The following is a 21787-nucleotide window of genomic DNA, read 5'->3' on the forward strand; positions in this document are numbered from 1 at the left end:
TAATAATAATACTAGTAATAATGATAATACTCAGTGGTACTGACGTTACGCACTTTGACACCTAGCATTCATTTTATTTAGATTAGTTTCTTTTTCATTTCATTAAAGTGTCCATTCATAAGAAAACTAAACTTTTTTTTTTCTATACATTTCCTAACAAAAAATAATAATAATCAACGTGAATACAGGTTCCTCGAATGGGCGGGGTTGGGGTGTGATTGACTTCCCCCGTAACCAGTCAGCATGCTGGGAGAGTACTGCGCTTCCAGAGAACAGGACGGGGTTCAACAGACGAGAGGTCAAGATGGTCCGAAGTTTCAGGGAGAGAAAGCAAAAGAGAAAAAAAAGACGTTTGTTATTCATTCATGTGAACATTGGCTCATCCAAAGCAGAACACGGCACCTATTACGCTCATTTAAAGCATCACCGTTTTATTTTCAGCTCTTTTAGCCTTTAGGCAGCTGATTTTGTCCTCTGGTACGTGTGGCAGATTGGCTGGCCCTCAAACTGATGGTCTAAAGTAAATGTTGCTGTTTTACTTCATTCTTTCCTCAGAAGCAAACTAGACTATAAATCCAAATATGTTCTTTTTTATTTAGCAAAATCTTGACTGGCATTGTTCCCGGTGCATTTTACAGCATTTCTCAGAAGCTGAAGTCTGCCGAAACATCAAAGAATTGCTCAAGCTGTCATTATGAAAGTGAAAGCTTGCTCACTTGTTGAAATCGAGTCATACAGTCATGCACAAAGGAAAGCGTTCAAGTACCATGATAAACGTCAGTCAAGTAATAATAAAGCAGCTTGTAGAAGCACTTTTAACAGCTCTTTCTGCATGACTTTATTGTTCCCTCACATCATTATGGAGCCATTTTGCCCCACTCTTCTCCACATAATTTCAGTCAGGCCTAGGTCTGGATTTTGACCATGCACCACCCAGATTCTTTCGTTTTTTTCTGTTCATTCAGATGTGCTGCTGTGCTTGGGATCATTGTCCTGTTGCATGACAGAATTTGGGCCAAGCTTTAGCTGCCTGACAGATGGCCTCACATTTGACTCTGGAGTACATTGTTACACAGAGTTCAATGGTTGACTCTGTGTTTGGAAGGTGTCCAGGTCCAGTAGCTGCAAAATAAGCCCGTATCATGCCACCTGGACTTTCAACCCTATCTTACAGCTTTTGCCAGGAAGATGGAGTCTGATTTGAATTTTCAAAGAATTACTTTTACTGTCATAAAATTGAAAGTCTGTTCACCTGTTAGAGCAAGGTTATATGATGGTAGAGATTGCAAGTCTGTACTCTGTGCGCTCTATAACTTAAGCTGAAACCTTGTTAAAACATTGTAAAACTGCTGAGCATGACTAACTTGTCGTGATCAAGGTCACTTAGTAGATTTTTGTGGCACCTTGATCTGCATCTCCTGGTCTTCCTTGACAGATAAAGGTGTTCAGGAGGTCACATATGAGGGGGAGACGCTATTAAAGTCATGCAGTGTCTCTGACAGTATCATAACCTGAAACCTTCCTATGTGCTTTAAAATAACCAGAACAAACTTGTAAATTGGTTTTAGTTCATTTCCTTTCCCAGCGTTGATAGTTTTTGTTGTCAAAATGGACAAATGTTCTTCCTGATATGCTTTGCACTTTTTAAAGGTTTTAAACTGTTGAAGTAAAAGTGAACCACGTCAGTCCGTTTGCTACTCGTTATCAAAGCGAGCGTGAGCACTAACAGCAATGAAAAAAATGGCACAGAGTGCGATGGTGTCACAGGTACAGAGGAACTCACAGAGGGGGGTGGGGACTGCCTGTCAGTCAAGGGTAGGCTCTCATAGCCAGGGTTGCCATTGGAGGAAACGTTTGGAGTCCTGTATAGAGATAGAAAGAGACAAGGACAGAAGAGAGCGGGAGAAGACGAATAGAGGATAAAGAAGAGAGGGAAAGAAGGGGTGAGACACATTGAGACAGACAGAAGGGGGGTGGGGAGAGGACCGCAGGATGACGAGACCCACGGACAGGTAAAAGGAAAAAAGGAGAAAGAACGATTAGAGAAATAGTGCAGACAACACAGCACTCAGCAGAGCTATTAGTACTACTGGCACTCAGGCAGGACACTGTGAGCACCAGCAGCAGCTGTACAGTCCACTCCTGATGACTGATGCACAACAGGATTTGCACAATAATCTGCAATTACAGGCATTTAGGACTGGGTATGAATCGCCAGCTGCATTTCAGCCGTTATGTTGCTTTGCTAATGAATTTGTTTATCTGCACAATAAAACCCAGAAAGCTTTTAAAGCAGTCCTGAGCTTCCATTTAAGAGGAGTGGACTGTATTTAGCTGAGTTTCTGAGTTTCTATGTATCTTTGTATTTGTGCGTTAATATCACATATGGAGTCAAGACGATCCACTGCATTAGGATAGTAAGTAAAATTAGTAGCACTAACTATACTTTGATTTTTGCATAAAGGAGTAAAGGGAGGGGGGTCAAAACAAAGTAAGATGAGAAAATTGAAGGTATGCAGAGGACTGAAACAGCCAAAAACAAATATAAATAAGGAAGTAAATATATGAGTATAAAAATATAAAAAAAAAAGAAAAAGAAATGTAGACACCGATTAATTTACAAAATGCGACACAAATTGATGTTCATATTTCTATTATGTACTTTTCATTTATTTAACCAATTTTAAAAAACGTGAATTTCTCTTGCATTTATACATTTGTTCATGCCTACATTTCTCTTAAATATTCCTATTGTATAATCATTGATTTTCCGAGTAGTTTATTTACTTCTTTACGCTTATTTTATTATGGCTGCTTCGGTCCTCCATATAGAGAGAACTAATCGGGAAGCAGGAGGAATCATGAAGAAAAAAAAGGAGCAGGACAGAGAGAGAGAGATAATAATCTGAGGGGTTTGGACACCACAATGAGGTGAGAGATGAGAGTGATGCAGGAGGGTGTGTGTGGGAGGGGTTACCTATAGTCAACCTGAGCCTCACACCGCCGGAGTTTTTACGAGCGCATCCTCGTCAATGACACCCTGCCCCCCACCCAACACAGCAGCAGCGCACTGCTGTTTAGGAGACAGGACGCCATTTGAGACGAGATCTGTGAAATGACCGAGTGGCCTACGTCGTCTGTCCCGAAACACTCGACAGACGAATAGACAGACACACAGACAGACAGACCTCTGGAGTTGTGTCTGTTTCTCTGCCTACGCTGTAGTCCATAATGACCTGTCTGTGTGTCTGTCTGCAATGCATGTGCTTAACCTGACAGCTCTGTGGATTCAGCCTAATCCTGTGTGTGCATGTGTGTAAGGCAGGAGAGTTTGAACCTGGCTGACTGTCCTGCACTCATCAGTATAGCTATAACTGTGCTGTAATAATGTTCTGAAAGATTTCACACTTCAGCAAAAAGACTATGTGTCTGCACAAAAACAAAAACAGTGCTCCGCCAGTCTCTGAATTTACTCTTTTGTTTTATATTTTCTTGGACTTTTACAGTCTGGGGCTCGGGGGGAGACACCAGTGTAAAAAGCTTTTCATGGATCCAGATGTTGAAACAGAAACATCTGTTTCAGCAACTTCCTCCTCTTGTATTTAAAAAACTAATAATTTTAGGGTGTGTGTGTGTGTGTGTGTGTGCGTGCGTTCTCTCTGTCTGTCTGTCTGTGTGTCTGTGTGTCTGTGTTACTCACGGGAGGGGCGGCGCGCTAGAAAAGGGGGGTGTCCACCCTGCCCCTGGGTAATTATAGAAGGGGGCCATGGCCCCTCGCTGAGACCCCGAGGACGTCTGTCTACGTGCCTGATGGGAAGTGAAGGGGTCCTCACTCTCGCTGTCTGAGTCTTCGTACTCCTCTGATTCACTGTCGGCGACCATGAAAGAGAGAAAAAGAGCAAAAATATGACGATACCAAGCTACTGGATTCTGTTTTGAATTTAAAAAGACATCTAATTCTCTCATCTTGCGATCCTGAAGAACTTTAGAAGCATTTATGTCTTCTAGGCTGGACTACTGTCCAGCCTAGAAGGGGCGATCGTGGCTCAAGAGTTGGGAGTTCGCCTTGTAATCGGAAGGTTGCTGGTTCGAGCCCTGGCTTGGACAGTCTCGGTCGTTGTGTCCTTGGGCAAGACACTTCACCCGTTGCCTACTGGTGGTGGTCAGAGGGCCCGGTGGCGCCAGTGTCCGGCAGCCTCGCCTCTGTCAGTGCGCCCCAGGGTGGCTGTGGCTACAATGTAGCTTGCCATCACCAGTGTGTGAATGTGTGCGTGAATGGGTGGATGACTGGATATGTAAAGCGCTTTGGGGTCCTTAGGGACTAGTAAAGCGCTATATAAATACAGGCCATTTACCATTTACTGTGATTCGTTATTAGCAGGATGTCCTACAAACTCCCTGAAAAGCCTTTAGTTGATCCAAAAATGCTGCAGCGACAGTACTGACAGGGACTAGAAAGAGAGAGCATATTTCTCCCATATTGGCTTCTCCTCATTGACTCTCTGTTAAATCTAGAAAGGAATTTAAAATATTTCTCTCACATACAAGATCTTGAATAATCAGGCCCCATCTCATCTTAAAGACTTCATAGTACCGTGTCACTCTATTAGAGCACTTCGCTCTCAGCTTGCAGGTTTACTTGTGGTTCCTGGAGCATTTAAAAGTTCAATGGGAGGCAGAGCCTTCAGCTTTCAGACCCCTGTTCTGTGGAACCAGCTCCCAGTTGGGATTCAGGAGACAGACCCTGTCTACTTTTAAGAACCCGTTTGTTACACTGTAACTGGTCATGACAGATGGTTCTTAAAAGGGAGTTTTTCCTTCCCACTGTCGCCAAGTCCTTTCTAGCAGGGGGTTGTGTGACTGCTGGGGTTTTCTCTGTATCATTGTTCTTTACCTTACATTATAAAGCACCTCGAGGCAACTGATGCTGTGATTCGGTGCTATATAAATAAAACTGAACTGAATGGAATTGTAATAGGTAATGCTCCAAATGGATTTCATGTATTCAGAGAAAACCAGCTACCACTTCCACCATCCACCCACCCCTGCTCCTGTAGGCTTGCTAAGCACAAAAATACTAAACTGAACCTATCTGCACAAAAGTAAATAAATAAAAATCAGGTTTTATTTAGCAGGAGAATAAACTGCAAGATGTTTCATGCTTCAAATATTAAACAGCAATATCTGCTACAGAGAAACACTTCTAGAGGAAATGCATTACTAGGCAAAATAGGCAAAACTGAATGACAACACTGTGAATCAGACAAATGTAAATAACTTCTACTAAAGACCAGTTCTTAAAGACATAACAACAATGTCCTACTTTTACTTGTGCTCTCAGTGTCAGTATTTATACCCCACATTTCTATTGTGTTACACTGGAGACGTGCGCTTTACTGATTTTTTTTCTCACCTGGGGAAGCTCCTCCAGGCACCAGGTAGAGAGCAGAGGATGGCAGTGAAGGCCAGAGCAGAGAGAAAAGAGTAAAGGGAGAGGTAGAGCAATCCCTCCATCCCATCATAGCACAGGCCTTTCAGTGAGTCAATGTAGTCCTAAAATAAAATGGCAGAAAAATACAGAAATGAATAAATGAGAACAGAGCAGCACAGTAGCGAGCAGTGCCGAGTTCTTCTGATCACCTTATTCAGACCCCGGCAGTTCAGTAGTGCCACCAGCTGATGAAAGTTGCCCTCTGTTGAGTTGAGTATCTGTTGAACATCCCTGAGTGATTTCTGCAACGACATAGAAATTCCAGAATGTGAGAAAACCACCGAGGAGGCGGTCCACGTGCAGAAAATGTAGTATTTCATAAAAGTAAGTAGTGCACATACCTCAGCTTTGGGGAACTGTGTGAGAGCATTTCTGTCCAGACTGGAGAGATGTGTGTGAATGTTTGAGAGTGCCCTCTGTGACTGGGTCAGCAGCTAAAGCCAACAAGTCAATATAGTCAGTGGAAATCAGAGGTTTTATTTGGCATTGTTTCTCAAACATAACATTAATGTGCTGAGAGTGTAGCTACTTGTCAAGGGACTAAATAATTTAAGGACAGGACACGTAGCAACAGCTGTGCATCCTGTCCTCAGTTTTATTTTTCCCCTCCAACTGCCCTTCAGAAACTTTGACATACTATCTGCTCACTCCCTTTGAATCACTCTGGGTAAGAGAATCAGCAAATGCCTGCAAATGTAATACGCTGACTGGCAGAGGTGGCATTACCTGCTGGAATGGACTGTTCATGCGCCTGTTGCAGGTCAGGTAATAATCCAACACGTCTGGGTGGCCAACAAAACAGCAGTGTACAAAAGATCAATGCACAATAGGAAAAAATGTGGAAACAGTCATCTGTCATTATATTGGATTCTGCTAGCAAAAGCACATTTGGGGCAGGGGGTAAATCAAGTGCATGGCAGGCATGGAAAACAACTAGATTTTCCAGAAAGTGTTGCTCAGAGAGGGAATCTGTACCTGAGCTGGTCCCACTGTTGAAGTGGGTGGAGTTAAGGACAAACGCGTTTGGATCTGAGCAGAAGTCACTGAGAGCCTGGCGAGAGTGACGGGGAGAGTGAGACAGGATGACAGGAGGATAGCGAGAGTGAGGAAGAGGTGAGGTGGAAGAGAAATGATCAGATAGGAAAACATTTGTAGACACAGTGACCAACTGACATACTTGTCTCTACAGATAACTGACAGCATCGGACAACACAGCAGCAAATATCGACACCCCCCTCCTCCTCCCACGCTCTCCTATTCTGCTGTTAGATCACTCTTTCATTTAGCTTCTTTTTTAATATCATCTGTGTTTTTGAGGTTGGCGCACTTCGGTTCAGAGAGTGTACTCCCACAAACTCTCTCAGCCTGAGATTGCCCGACCAGAAGAGGGTGCAAGAGCCACACAGGGAGTCTGCTGACGGAATGAGAAAGCGACGACGTTGGCCAGAATAAGGTTGAGAGGCCCACAGCTGGCCTATTGTTTCCCTGTCAGTGACCAGGGACAGAGCAGCCCTGTGTGGACCCACAGGCCTTGGGACATCTCCCGGCAGCCCCACATGACACTGAGACTCTTAAACTGAGCAGCCATGCAGAAAAACACCCACCCTTTACTCTTTTTTCACACGCACACCAACAAAGTCTCCTCTTTAAAGAGAATGGGCGCTTTTAAAAGAGAAATAGTTCATATGGACAGCCCTCTGTTTTGGACATAAAAATGCTCTTTATGCTCTTTGTTGCTGGTAAATGTCACCATCTAAAACTGTGGCTCGACTGCTGATGATAACAAATAGCACATTGACGCATTTTCTATACAAGTGGAAAGTAGACCTTCAGGCAAACACTGTCCATTTAAAACTTTATTTTACAGTACAAATTTTTTTGTATGCTCACTGTAAAGACTTGTGGAGCCAAATGCCTTCGCAAGTTGACGGTTTCCCCACTCTCTGTCTCTCTCTATCACTTACTTCGGCTTGCTCTCGCTCTAAAAGTGATCTCAAGATGCACTCTCCTGCTCCTCCTCTCCCCTCCTCACTCTTGTTGAAAGCACTTCTCTATCTTTACTTCTTGAAGCCAACAACCCACACACTTGCAAACACACTTGCATGTAAAACACGCACTTTGCTGCATAAACACACTTTGTTCGCAAACGCACTCGTGCACACGCACATTGAATCTTTAATCTCTGCCCCATTTTCCTGCCTCCTTGGTCCTCTGCAATGACTGCAGCGTTCCCTAGGAGGCAGGTCTTTTCACAGTTTAGCACAATAGGCACAGAATTCACACATAAGCACATATATGCACATTACTTTGGCTTGCCATCAGGGGTCGACCTCCTAAAGCTCTCTTCTCTCCGCTATAGCCAGCCTGTATCGCAGTTTTACTGAGTCTACTCACCACCACAGTGGCTGTCTCCAAACCCAGGGAGCCCCAGCTTAGGAAGAGGGCCAGCCAAGCCAGCACTGTCATCCTGTGGATGGGGGGGGGGGGGGGACAGAAACTCTTCAACCAAGAGGACACCCATTGCCATCAATCCAGTTTTTGTGTGGTATGTGTCTAAAGATACAAATGTGTGTGTACTCACAGGATGAGCAGCCAACGGGCTTGTTTGGCGAGTCCCAGCAGGATGAACAGACAAACTATGAGGTCAAGGAGCAGCAGCAACACATAAGACAGCCACCTACAACACACACACATATTACTGTGTGTTAATTACAATATCAATCCTTGCTTAACAGCAACTTGACCAAAATTTTACTTAAAGTCCAATCAACATTTTTCTAATATGGGCTATCCATCTATCCATCCACCCATATCTACCCATTTATACATTCATGTACCTACATCTGTCTATTTATATATCAATCTATCATCTTTCCATCCATCCATCCATAGATTCACACCCTACCTATCTACCCATGATCCACCCATCTATTTTCTATCCATCTATATACCTTTCTACATGTCTGTACATATCCATCACCATTTATCATCAATCCATACTTGCATACAAGCTACTTAATAGAAAACATCACATCTTACTATCATAGCACAACTGCTATGTTGTGCCCATTAATCCCACAGTTTCTGAAAGCAAATTTCTGTTTTCTTAGGTTTTTTTTAGTAGCAATTGCAATGTTTTTATGGATTTTGAATCTTCTGGCCATGATGATTTTGCCTCAACAATGGGGGGATAAATGCGGCAGCAGTGTTTACAATAGTGTTTACAACTAGAAAAAAACCATGTGGAAATGTTTTTTTATCTTCCTGGTAAAGTAATTATGCTTTATGAACTTGTTTACTTGCGATGGAGCTAGTTGCATTTAATATCTAGTTTTTAATTTAAAAGTCCTGGTTTTACTGGGGACATGAATTATAAGATGATCAAGAAATAAATAAAAGTGATTTTCACTTTTATTTGACCAATTTTTGAGGGCGAAAGAAAAATGCTCTTCGAAAAATAAATATAATAATTTAACCAATGTATGTGTCTTTTCCCCAAATCACCAACGGGCAGATCTGATCACATTTTGATTCTTCCGCCTGATCTTGGATAAACATTCAGTCACCAGCAATTGTTCCCAGAATCAAAACTGCTGCCTGTGTAAAATGAGTCAGGAGGAGCTCGAACTTTCCTTCCCCTCTCCCTGCAACAAGGGAACAATCTGCTTTGTTTATGAGGACATTATTATTACTTGACTGACGTTATTTATCTAAGCTAGGATATACTTGTTAGCTTTTATTTATCAACTGAAATGTTTCCAATATGGAATATAAAAGCAGCCCGTCAACATAACATAACTGGGGGGGAAATGGCATTACATCAACAAGCACATCTTAATAAACATGCAACATTTATGAGGGGCTGGGGCAGGACGTCTGGCAGCCTCTCACAGCATCGTAGGAATAAGAGTGTGGCTGTGTTTGCAGACAGCTTGTACATGTGGAAGTTTGTAAGGCAAAGAGGTTTTTGCAGAAATACATAAACACCTTCCGACCCTGACAAGGTAACTTGAAAGGTAGCTGTTAATTTCTATTTTTAAAGCACTGGGTATAAATCTCATGGGCTTTTCTAACTGTAACAAATAATTCTCTCATAAACAAGTAAAAACAAAACAAAAGCTCACATTGTCACATTATCTCAGGCTGTAAAAGCACTAGTTTGGTATTTGAACTGGTGTAAGAACTGCTTCTTTTCACCCCGTGAAAATGCTGCATGAATAATAGATCAGTCATTCAAACTGATAAACTGTATTATTAATTTATATCATCCTGAACTGTCCAGCCTTACCTGTAGTCCTCATTGACCATCAGTGTGTTGGCCGCCCAGCCAGGTGAGAAGGGGCTGGCCATTAAGCCGCTGTTAGGCACCACTGTAGGCGCCACAGAGGGCGGTACCGGGGTCAGAGGCGTGATGGACGCCCCGCTGATACCGCTGTCATTCCCCAGCCCAGTGTCAATGCTGGACCGAGCCAGGGAGATGGAGGAGAGGAGGTTGATGACGTTCTCAGATAACCTCCGGCAGTTCCGCGTCGAAACCAGGAAGGGTTTGCTGCCAGTAAATAACTCCTCCATCGAGGCCAGTGGTCCAGAGATAGACAGCTGAAGTCCAGTAATTGTGTCTGAAATCTTGAGGGAGGAAGGAGGAATGTGAGGGGAGCAAAGTAGGACTGAAACCACAAAGTGAGCTTGATGATGCTCATAGGGTCATAAAATCCTGGTGTAGGAAACAGAGCTAAAGATGTTGGACATCCTCGGCGCCTCAGAATGGCTCTCATAGTCTATAATGCAAATTTACACTTATCAAACTTCTGAATACATCACTACTTCTCACATGTGTTTGCTATCTTTATGTCTCTGTCTCCATATTTTAAGGTCTTTTCGGGACGGTTGTGGTTTTCATCCCGTTAGCAGTGATACGCTGTAGAAGTTGGAGTTTAATTTGGAGACCGTGCTGCTCTTTCATCATCCTTATCCTTACCTAATGTTTTTGGGACGTCATCTTGCTGTAGGGTGAACTGATGCCCCAGCCTTACTTTACAAAAGCACTACTTCCTGCAGTACAGTACTGCCCTAATAAAGAATGAAACATCACATCAACATAGTTTATCCCTAAAAGTCTTTGTGCAAAGGTTGAGGCAACTGTAGGAATAGTTTGCATTATGTTTCTAGTGGTGGAGGAAAGCTGTCATGTAAAACGATTAGTGATTCGCAAAAAAGAGTTTTTAAAGTTACTGCAGAAATTTGATTTATTTTTTAATTAATTATTGAATCAATTACTTTGTATTCTCTAACATCCCCACTTTGGTCTCATCCAAAGGACATTGTTCCATGAGTCTTGTGGTTTGTTGAGATTCAACTTTGCAAACCTAACCTCATGAAAAGACTTTCTCCTGCAACCCTCCAAACAAGCCACACCTGTGCAGTCTTTTTCTAATTGTACTACCACCAACTTCAACATTTAACATGCTATCTGATGCCTGTAGAGTCTGAGATATAGCTCTTTGGGGGTGTTGTAGTTTCTCTGATCATGCAGTGATTCTGAGCCTGGAGGTAATTTGGGAAACAAACCTGAATTCTCCAATTTGAGGAAAACTCAGTTTTATTTCTTAATTATCTTAATTTTATTTTTTAACCAAAATCAACAGATTTTGTAAGCCTTGAAACTTCGCTTCACTTTTGCAAAACGTTTTAATTTTGAGGTTCAATTCAGGGTTTCTTTTTTTCAGTAGTAAAATATGGCCAAATATTATTCCACTGATCATATCAATCATCACTAGAAACACTGCTTATAAAGAATAATTCGTTGAAGGTTAGGAGTAGATTGAATAAAGTATCTTTCTCTTAAGTTTCTTCACTACTTCTCTAAACAATTTCAAGTGTGTAATTATTAGAAGTGTGGTCGATTGTCTCATTTTTTGTACCACATATTGTATGTATATTTTTTCCATATCTTCCTACAGTTTCTCAGGTGTTAGTTTAAGAGCTGATGTAACTCTTCATGTATATTCTTTGCATCATGCAGTGGTATTTCTCATGCAATGCAGCAAATCTGCTTTACAGAGAGTAATCTGTTCTCTCATGTAAACATAAATCTGCACTCTCACACCACGTTATTGCACTGTGCACTACACTATTCGTTTAAATGGATTGCTTTTTTTTAATGTAATAGTTTATTTAAGTATTTAACTCCTTGTTTCAATTGACGTTATTTTTTCAGCTTTGTTGAGTTTCTTTCTTTTATGCAGTTAGCCATGCTGTGTTGTATTGAACTATAAAATGCAATTTAATGTACTTATTAAAGTAATTTTGTTATAGGCTTTCAATTGAGCCAACATTTACAATGAATAGAGTATATCTTCTCTAATTCATGTGTAATATGCACAGATTTGCTGGCCTGTGCCATTTAGTAGTTTGACACATAAACCACTGTCTGACCACAGAGATCAATGAAGCAGAAGTTTGTATCTGATTTTCTTTCCCTCTCTGCAGACCCGATGAACAAATTCAGCCCATCTGTCTTCCTCTCTCTCACACTCTGTCTCTCTCCCTCTCACACACACAGTCATACAGGGTAGATACTTTGCATGACATTTTACTTGCAGAGAGCACCACTCACCAGCAGATCGATGGAAGCTAGCGTATAATTGGCTGTGAGAAGAGACGAGGTCAACTGATACATCCCATCATTAGCCTCACTGTTGCCATAGAAACCGATGCCTATGGCAACACTGCGTGAGAGAGGGAGAGGGGGGGGGGGGGGGAAACATGAAAACATTGTGGGAGGGTGACAGGGAGAGAGAAAGAGGGGGACAGGAGAACAGATAGCAGAGGCATAAATGTAATGTTTAATTCAGCGTGGATGTACATTTTAAATGAATGTGACAGGAGGAGATAGAGCTGGTGAGGATGTCATATGTGTGCTCTGGGTGAGCATACCATCAGTGGTGAGCAGGAGATGGAATAAACAGTTGATGGGAGAAAAAAGATGACTCATAGCATCGGCAAGGAAAATATTCAAAATGTAAAACATAGCGACGTGTTTACACATTTCTCTGTTATTCAAATATTCAGATTAAGGCCCAGGCCAGATGTTCATCAAATCCCCTCAAACCCAAGAGGAATGGTATGACCCAATCTCCCACAAAGTATGTGACCCAGATTAGAAAGCGAAGGGGGGGGGGGGAAGGAATGTGCGCCTGTGTCTGTGTGTGCTTTGCATTTCAAACTGTCAAACCTAAATGCTGTCTAATGCAGCTGCATTTTAAAAATGACACACGCTTGTTTCATACTGGAGGCTAAAGGTTACCATCTGGAGAAAACAGGAGGACAATAAATATTTGTTAACAGTAAACCGCAGCACAATTTCTTCATTCAGTCCAGCACAGAGAGCCTTATTGAGCATCAGAGGAGACGATGACTATGACATCACATTATGCTCCATAAGGCGGAGACACGAACCAACTCAAACACCTACAGTCTGCATGTGCTGAAATCATTAAAGCAGCTGAAATCAAATCGGCAGCACATTATTTCCTGTGATGTAGTCTCAGTGTATATAACTAGGCAGGCAATGGACTGGAATATAATAACAAGTGCTGCTGAAGCTTTAAATGGCACTATAATTTTCTTATGCAGCTGGGATGGAGCTTCAGACTTAAAATGTCTGATGGGGAGCAGAGCTTACTCTGAGTGACTCACACTTCCGTTAAACTGCAGTGCTTTGGACAGATGTCAGGCAGCAATTTTGTGCAATATACAGTGAACACAATGTACTGACTTGATGACTGCATGGTCACCGGAGCTGCAGGGAACACCGGTGGGTAAATGACTGCTGTACCGTAGGTGGGAGAGCTGAGATCATCCACAAACACACTTTAATGCCAAAACACACACAGCTAACAGTGCAATTGTTGCCCTGTGGTTGGGAAACAGCAACGTCACATGACTGTCAGCTGCTGTCTGGGCCAGTCTTTATTATAAACACATCAGTGACTGAGTGAGAGACGGAAAGAACACATGACGATGGAGATGATGGAGGTGACAGCTTGTGATTCACAGCTTCACTGCTGTTGGAAAGCAAAGTACATTTAATACAATAAGTTTAATTCCACGGGGAGCTTCATTGCAGTTTTCTAGTTTATTTTATCATATTTAAGGCAATTTGATATACTGCATAGAAGTGGATGTTTTCCCTAAAAATTGAGGCCAATGCACAAGCACTATAAATCTGCATTGTTTCTGATGGCCTGCAGGAGGCGATCTACGTGGCGGCAGCCCAATATTATTTAAGACTGTGAGAATATTACCCTAATTCTAAATTAATTTAACACCTCAGGAACTTTCCTGACAACTTTATGGTCTCAATTGATATTTTCAAGTCTTCTTTAATAGAGCATGATTACAAATTATGGTCAAATTCACAGTTAAATAGACAATGAATCATTGAGTGGTTTACTGTTGGAGTGGCTGATAGGATATCCTAGTGTGTGTTTATAATTAAATAGCTGTGAAATTGTTTTTTGCATTCTTTAGTCTTAAAAAGCTTTGGGTTCATGATGGTTAAAACATTATGGTTTAAAAACCAAAAGAAATATTACAGATTAATTCTGGTTTGACCCAAGTGTGCTGATCTATATACTGTCAACACAGATTTAACTTCAAGTATAATTTCCATCCTGCTGTATTTTTAGATGGTTGAAAAACATGTTTTAGACTCCATAAACGTATCGATGAAACGTACAAAGCAGTTATGTGTTTTTATCTCCAATTATAATTAAAAAGTAGAGTTAACTGTTGTGAATTATTTCTCTCTAAAATGTAGTTAATGAAAAATTATGATGCATCAAAAATGAATGAATGACTATGTAGGTATGCAACTTGGCTCTGTGCAATTATTTAATGTAAATTAAATATTGGATGGATGGATGGATGGATGGATGGATGGATGGGTATAGATGAAAGAAGAGGGATAGGCAGACAGGTGCATGGATGATGACTAACCCATATCAATAAAGATGTGGTTTGATATCCATTAAAATAGTTTCTGGGTTTTTCAAAGGTAGCTGCAAAGGCAGAGACCACCCTCACTCTGACAGAAACTGTTTAGTTCGAAAAGAGCTTCAAGGGTTACTCTGAAGCATTCAGGAGGTAAAGAGCTAAAGGGAAGGTGCCCTGAGATAAAATTACTTTTTCAATGAGAGGATGAACTGGAGGGCTGCACCAAGGCCCAGTTTTTGATAGATATTGGTTTGAGCTGTGAATGATGCAAACTGACTCTAGAGGAGTCTATAGATAAAAAATAATGAGCCAGAAATGAGTGTGATTGGTTCTGTTTGAGAAAAACATCTGAATACTTCTTCAACTACTGCCAAAAGGCGCCGTGTGTACATTTGCCAGGAAGTACAGTGACGTCTAAAAACTCTTTCTCACCAGCAGAGCGTGACAGCCGCCACCGCCACCCACGTGACACAGCAGATTCCCCGCCCCTTCTTCCCACTGTAACCGTGACCCGTGCTGCCATCCTCATCCTCCTCCTCTTCTTCTGATCCTTCGTTCCGGTCACCACGGTGACAGCAGCAGTAGTGTATGAGGAAGGAGAGAACCACCAATAGGGAGATAACAAGAGCGATGGCTGATAAACTGGACAAAACCAGCAAAGTCTGAAAAAAGGAAGAGGAGGGGGAAAATATCAGAGGATGAGTCAGTGAATATAAAAAAAAGAAAAGAAAAATGGCACTTTGATTCCATTTTTACAAGAATACTGACTAATCCTGTTAAATTTCAGTGCTTGTCAGATTGTCCTGCCTCCACTAACAGCAGGAGATGGTTATAAAAAAGGTGTGAGGATATAAATCAAGGATACAGACACATATAATGCATACCCCACAGGATTAATGTAACTTGTTTCAAAGATTTTTACCCCTGAATGCCCATCAGTCTGTGCACCCTGCTGGATTCTAATGTCACTGAGCCATTTCAGCCTTTTGCTTTTCATCAGACTTCACGTCATGAAATCAACACAGCTGAAGCCACATATCAGCCACATATCTACAGTATTATCCTCCATCCATCTGCCCCATTCCTCCACCTTCCCTCCATTCTCACCTCATGTCCTCTGAAGCCCGTCCCCTTCGCTCCACTCCCCCAATCCCTCTTTCCCCACGTTCTCACTCGTTCCCACTCTCTTTCTCTCCCCCCTCTCTTTCTTTCTATCCACACCACTGAATCTCTATTAATAATCTGTGACCTACTTAAATACATTCACTGCCAGTCTCTCTCGTTCCCACTCTCACTCACTCACTTTGCCTTCCCTCTCTCTGTCTCTCTGTCTCTCTCTCTGCCCGGCTTTCTATTCGGAAAACCTCCTTGCATTACTCATTCCCTCTCTCTGAGCACTTTCAGTTTCTTTTGTCTTTCTGTTCTGCAGGATAATTTGAGTCCCCCCCTCCACCTCCTCTTTGTACCGCAGAGAAGTCACAAACACTGTGAGACATGGCTAGCTGGAGCGCTTGCATGAGCGCTTGCTGGAAGAGAGGGATGAACCTTGCATTTTACAGCACAAACAGGACCATGAGCACAATAGCAGCTGTGGAAACCTTCCAGCGGGTTCCCGCCATGTTGAATATCTTGCACTACCTGATACCAAATTGCATAAAATAGCTCCAATCGGTATGGTTCAAAAGGAGGATTAAAGCATCAAAATCAAGGTATAGAAATGAGGAATGACAAGATCTGACATACTGCACCAATAATTATGCTTTTAAAGGCCTGTAAATGCCATTATCATATTGCTACAGGTTGCTCTGACATGTAGAAATTTGTGGAACAATTTATAGCCCAATGTGCCACAAGTTGTAGTAAAATATCAATTGTATCTGCAACTGCAAATTGAGTAACAGGGCTGTAATTATTATGCGATCTGGCACCTCAGGCTGGACAGCCACAGCACAGCATGTGGTTACAGTGTGGCACGAGTGGCAGGTGTCGGTTACCTGCTGGTACTCCCAGCTGACAGGGACAAAGACGTTGTCCCTCATCTGCATGGAGAAGTCCAGCCGGGGCAGGGCGTGACATATTCTCACCCACAGCGAAGGGTTATAGCTGGGTACCGTAGTCATAGTAGCCATTTTCTGCTGCCACCAGTCCCCTCCTCCACCCTATAGGAGGCAAGAAAGAGGGGTCAGAATAACCAGGATGTGAAGAATGGAAGAGAGGAAAGAGGTTCAGGAGGGATGAAGGTCTTCCTGAGCACAAGGTGAAGCTGAGAGGAAAAAGAAGTTACTATTAATGTCTTCAAGCATCATTTGCAGGTGATAACTAGACTTCATGACAAACAATTGCCTGAGATGAGTAGAAAACTCGATCAGTCCAAAGCAGCTGTGATTCCAAGCTGTGACACAATCAGTCTCAGCATCCGAGATATTCTACTTTTTTAAAAGAAACGTATGTTTCTGGTGTTGCTTTTGCTTAAGGTGCCTCATCGTTTGTGTTGCTCTTAATTACCTCCTAACCATTGCTCTTATTGGTTTTTAATTGTTGCAGTTTTATTACACTTTTATAATTTTGTTGATTAGTCTTTAAGCTTTGCTAAAGATTTTTAAAATGTTACTATTTTGTTGGCAACTTTCCCTTTTTTACCTTTTATCTTTAAGTTTAAAACATTGTTTTGTTAGTTTCACTGGTCTATTGATCAAATTAAATGTTAAATAATTCCATTAATACATGATCAGGAGATCTTTCTGTGTTTTATAACATCTTAAACTGGTGGGATTAAATAAATGTGTACTTCCTCCCACTAGTTTTTTTGATCTGTAACAGTTGAAGCAATATTGAAATGCATTAGCTTTAATATGTATAGCATTTTTTTCTCTTCTTTTCTTTGCTAAATAAACTTTGAATATTGTTTACATGATCGAAATAAATTAAGAAAAAAAAAACTTAAAATATGTGGAGTTTTGTGACAAAAATATTTAGAGATGAAATCAAATTTTCTTAATTTTTTTGCCTAGTTGCAAAGAAAGAGATCTTTCATAGGGCCAACTGGCAGTTGTTTGGTTAGCCACAGACCACATGGGCATAAATTCGGTCAGCGCTGACTCCCTGGTTCAATATCTGGCAGACTAGACTTTCATGCATACTGACTCTCTTTCCTCACATTTATTTTGTCTCTCTCCACTTGTAATATTGAATAAAGTGTAAAATACGATCAAAAAGCAAACACAATTAGATTTAAATGCACTGACTTAAAGAAACATAGATAACATTGTTATTTATGCCATTCCTTTCTCTAATATAATGAATAGTATTTTGTCACAAGCCTCTGCATGCAGGGAACGTATAGTTCGGGGTCTCTAAAGTGTGTTTTCTGGAGTACAAAGTAAAGAAAAACCGCAGACAAGGTACAGTGAAGGCTATGAAAGAGAAAAGGCTGCACAATTCTTGACCATCTCCCCCACTGTTCAGCGCATCTTACTAAAGCTGGTCAAGGGGAGGGGGTGAAAGTAGGGTAAATACAAAGGGCAAATCCGGTTAGCTAAAACACACACTGGAATACTCATTACAATAAAGGAGCAGAGATGGAACAGAGGGCAAGACAGAGTCTGGTAGGCTTCTGATACCGGCTGCCCAGATTAAGAGACCGTCAGAGCTTTACTGTTCGACAAAGGAGCATTTTTAGGCGGCAGGAGAGACAACCATTCACAACAACAGCACTGTCACTTAAATATAGAGGCTATACAGAGCAGCTCAATGCTGATATCACAGACCGATACAACTCTGCCTCTAATCACTATTCAATAACAAAAGAGACCCTGAACTGATGGCCTGTGTTGGATTTCTATGTTTTAAAGCCACTGTGATTTGTCCAGTAGCTTCAGCTAGCACAATGTTCTACTTAAGAGAGACTTTTTTCACTCTCCCTATTGAGTCACCCACACAGTGGCTCTGGTTCTTACAAGCCACTGCACATAACTGTACTAAATACTGTGCGTGATAAAAGTTTGGATTTTGCCACATGTCACATTCAAAGCCCGAACAGTTTGGCCATTCAGATTTTTGCGGCCCAGAACGAGTTAACGGCTCACCCACGGGGCAGACAGGGCTTCTCTAAGCCCATTACAATAAGCCTGTTCACCTTAATGGTTCCAGCAGCCCAACTGTCACAAATCAAATCACAGCCAACACTCCATTTCCCTTATTAAAACTGTGCTGAACATAATGGTTCACACACTGTGAGAACTACATCCATCCAACACAAATCAGCAGTGTAAACAGACTTCTGCAGTAAGTCATCCAGTATTACGTTTCCTACTGTACCATTTATCTTAAGTGTGTTTATTAGGTTATCTATATTGAAGCATGTCTATGAGATGCATTTATCAGACTTTGAGGGTAAAAACTCTTTGAGATCCATAACAAGTAAAGGACTAATTCAACATCAAAGGAGAACCTGATGAGAAGTGGGTCAGCGTGGAAAAGCACTTCCTTTGACGAACAACAATGCAGTGAATGTCACTGTGAGGCCCATCAGTGGTAACAGAAGCAGAAAACCTCACATAAATGCCATTGCTGAATAGTTAATGGTAAAGAGATATGAGTCAATAGCCTGAGAGCGCAGCTATCTGGATCAATTCATGCACAAAATTAAGCCGGTCAGGGTGAGAGAAAGAGGAAATGCACAGTTATGACAGATGTCTGGTCAAAGTTCAGGTAGGATTCTGCTGCAACCCAAAAAGTAGAGGAACACCTAACGAGGCGCTGATGGAAGTTTAACGGGAGGGGGTGGGGGGGTGGTTACAGTCCAGGAGGAGCTCCAGTTACTCAGCAGTTGTCATAGATAAAAACCCTCAAGTTGACATGATGTTTCCTGCCAGCTTGTTATTATGCCAGCTACCATTGCGTAACTGAAGGCAAATAAATGTGATTTTAGGCACAGTTGGTGGAGAGAAAAGATGAAAAAAGGAGAAGGAAAGAACACGAGAGACAATGAAAGAGATGGAGGAAAACCACAGATTCTCACCATGGCTCTGAGCTCTGAGAGATAACTAAATAAATAAATAAAAAAGAAAACAAAGCAGGAGAACAAATGTGTTGTCTTCTGTCTGTGCAGAGCTCAGAAAACACAGATGATGTAGTCAGTTGGTTTATACGAGACTCCATGATGTCTGAATTTTTTTTAAAAAAGGGCCATTTTGTGAGGCAGCTAATGGGAATAAGGCTGAAGCATCTTCTGTCAGCTGAATTTAGGATCATCTTTAGCACGAGGAAAATCATTCTGCACCTTTTCTTTTTTTTATGAGGCTACATCTCTTTGAATCACAAGATATAAATAATGCTGTTGGCTTGCTGCTGGAACTATGCTCGTTTGCAGTCTGGGCTCATAAAACCTGTTATCGTTCACATAACAGCCTGTGCGTGGAGCTTCTTAAAACCAACCTTGATAACCAGAATTTATGAGACAACATTAAAAAAAAACCCTCTTGACACTTCATCAGCCAGAAGAAATTCAGTAACATCTCTGTATAGTTGAATCTCTCGCCCATGTAAAAGCCGAGGGACAGTCAAACCTCAAAATAAATTTCTACCTCACATCTATGTTCAAAATTAATGTTCAGCTGCAACAATGAACCTTCAAAGTCAGCTGACCGAAGGTAAGCGAGTGCAGCTCGTACTCAGAAAGTCAGTGCAAATCAAAGCTGTGATGTGTGCGAGGGGTCCAGCATGGCATGAAGTTGAGGGTGAGACAGTTTGTTCCCACTGATGACAGTAAATCATCCTGCAGATGGTGAAAATCATGAAAAAAGAGAAGCTCCAAGTCATATGAAACTCCAATTAGGTGGAAAAAACATTGGATTTCCCTGAGAAACTGCAATAAAACTCATTACAGCATTTTCACATTACTCTGATAGGCAGCAGACCCGTATTAAGTGTCATGGTTGGAAAAGATAAGCATGGATCTCCTTTGGCAACACAGTCTAATGGTGTCATGATCATCCATTAATCATATTTGCCAAGATAAGCGTGAGCCCAAATTGGGAAAACACTGTGATTTGGCGTAATGTACATTTTTAATTGGCCAATCTCTGCATGTACATCAGCAATTAAGCCAGTAATCGGCAAAGAGAGGGGTCAGTCTCTTACCTCTGTCGGTTGTGTTGGGAGGTTTCTCTCTCCTTCTGTCTCTTCTCTTTGCCGGCGTCCGTGAAATATTTAACCACTCAGAGAGGTATACTGCCAGCCATCACCGCCTGATGCTCTTGAGAAAACATCATCCTGAAAAAATGGCTTGGAGACATGCCAAAAATATGACAAAAAGCACAAAAATGAAGACGGCAATTCTGGTAGTTATTTAAATATTAAATGGCCGATAAGTGTCTGGTCGTCTGATGACAGTAGAGAGGTGCTTGTGTTGATGGATGGGAGAGGATCTCTGAGTGAGCGCGAGTGAGTGAGAGTGGGAGAGAGTGAGATAGATGGAGAGAGGGAGAGAGAGAGAGAGAGAGAGGGAGAGAGAGAAAGGGGGATTAAGATTGAGGAGACACCCCTAAGGGACTCTTTATCGTTGCACTGTAGCCCTTCATAGCCTAACACCCGAGCGACTTCACAACACCGCAGTGACACGATATTACCCAAAGATAATTAATCTGTTAACGCGGATTAGCGGAGTCTAACCCCTCGCTGACTTCATAGCTGGGGCGCACTTCTAATGCCGACCACCACCAACATCAACCTGACCAATCTCTCTCCAGAGCACCAGACTGAACCCTGACCAGATTAACAAGAGAAAGAGTAAAAATGCAAAGCTGCCGGCCAACTGTGTGCACTAAACAAATCAGGAAAAAGAGATTTTTAGAAATCCACTCACACGCTGGATACACAATAGTGAACTCCTCTCTCAGTCTGATGAGGGCTAATGAGAGGAAGAGATGCACAGAAAAATGGGGGAAGAGAGGCACACTGAGAAGAAAACGGGGAGTGGGAGATGCAGAGAAAGGCAACATGAAATACTGAGTGAAAGGAAAAAAAAAAAAAGTGGGTTCCCAGGGAGTGATGCTGAGAGAAAGAGGGAGGGAGCCAGAGATGGAGTGAACAATGAACAGAGAGGGGCAAAGCAGCATGCAATGGATTTGTAGGCAAAACCAGTTTTCAGCGGAGGCTGCAGGACAACATCAACAGTGATTCAGAGACTGGGAGGCAGCGGAGAATGTGCAACAACGTGACACAAGTGATGGGAGTGCACGGATGGAGATGTTCAGTTGGGTCGCGGGTGGGGGGGATTGGACTGAGAAAATGCAAATT

At 42.0% G+C, this 21787-nt stretch overlaps 1 protein-coding gene across 3 annotated transcripts; it reads right to left on the reverse strand.

Annotated features, from left to right (window-relative positions):
* Nucleotides 1-123: 123 nt before the first annotated feature.
* Nucleotides 124-21499, reverse strand: ttyh1 (tweety family member 1). 3 transcript variants are annotated; one of them, XM_013910612.1, is made up of 16 exons: nt 21354-21499; nt 20630-20761; nt 16483-16647; nt 14921-15150; nt 12108-12219; nt 9780-10117; nt 8073-8168; nt 7886-7958; nt 6467-6542; nt 6218-6273; nt 5833-5925; nt 5641-5733; nt 5414-5553; nt 3701-3868; nt 1784-1862; nt 124-257 (listed from the first exon to the last, which is right to left on the reverse strand). In XM_013910612.1, exons 3-16 carry the CDS (start codon nt 16615-16617, stop codon nt 174-176), a joined length of 1773 nt encoding a protein of 590 aa, XP_013766066.1. In that variant the 5' UTR covers nt 16618-16647; nt 20630-20761; nt 21354-21499; the 3' UTR covers nt 124-173. The 3 variants fall into 3 exon arrangements, with proteins under 3 accessions (XP_013766066.1, XP_013766065.1, XP_013766067.1); XM_013910611.1 differs by having other exon boundaries at nt 20630-20773; XM_013910613.1 differs by lacking the exon at nt 21354-21499 and having other exon boundaries at nt 195-257; nt 3808-3868; nt 20630-20961.
* Nucleotides 21500-21787: the final 288 nt, after the last annotated feature.

This window comes from Pundamilia nyererei, unplaced genomic scaffold (assembly GCF_000239375.1).
Source record: "Pundamilia nyererei isolate P.nyererei 1_Seehausen unplaced genomic scaffold, PunNye1.0 scaffold00045, whole genome shotgun sequence".
Lineage (NCBI taxonomy): Eukaryota > Metazoa > Chordata > Actinopteri > Cichliformes > Cichlidae > Pundamilia > Pundamilia nyererei.

Excerpts from the sequence above, each read along its gene's own strand:
- ttyh1 (XM_013910612.1), bottom strand. The coding sequence starts at position 16,617 with ATGGCTACTATGACTACGGTACCCAGCTATAACCCTTCGCTGTGGGTG. Across the intron at positions 8,169-9,779 it reads ATGGTCAATGAGGACTACAG|GTGGCTGTCTTATGTGTTGC; the intron begins GTAAGGCTGGAC and ends TGTGTGTTGTAG. Across the intron at positions 1,863-3,700 it reads TCTAGCGCGCCGCCCCTCCC|GACTCCAAACGTTTCCTCCA; the intron begins GTGAGTAACACA and ends ATCTCTATACAG.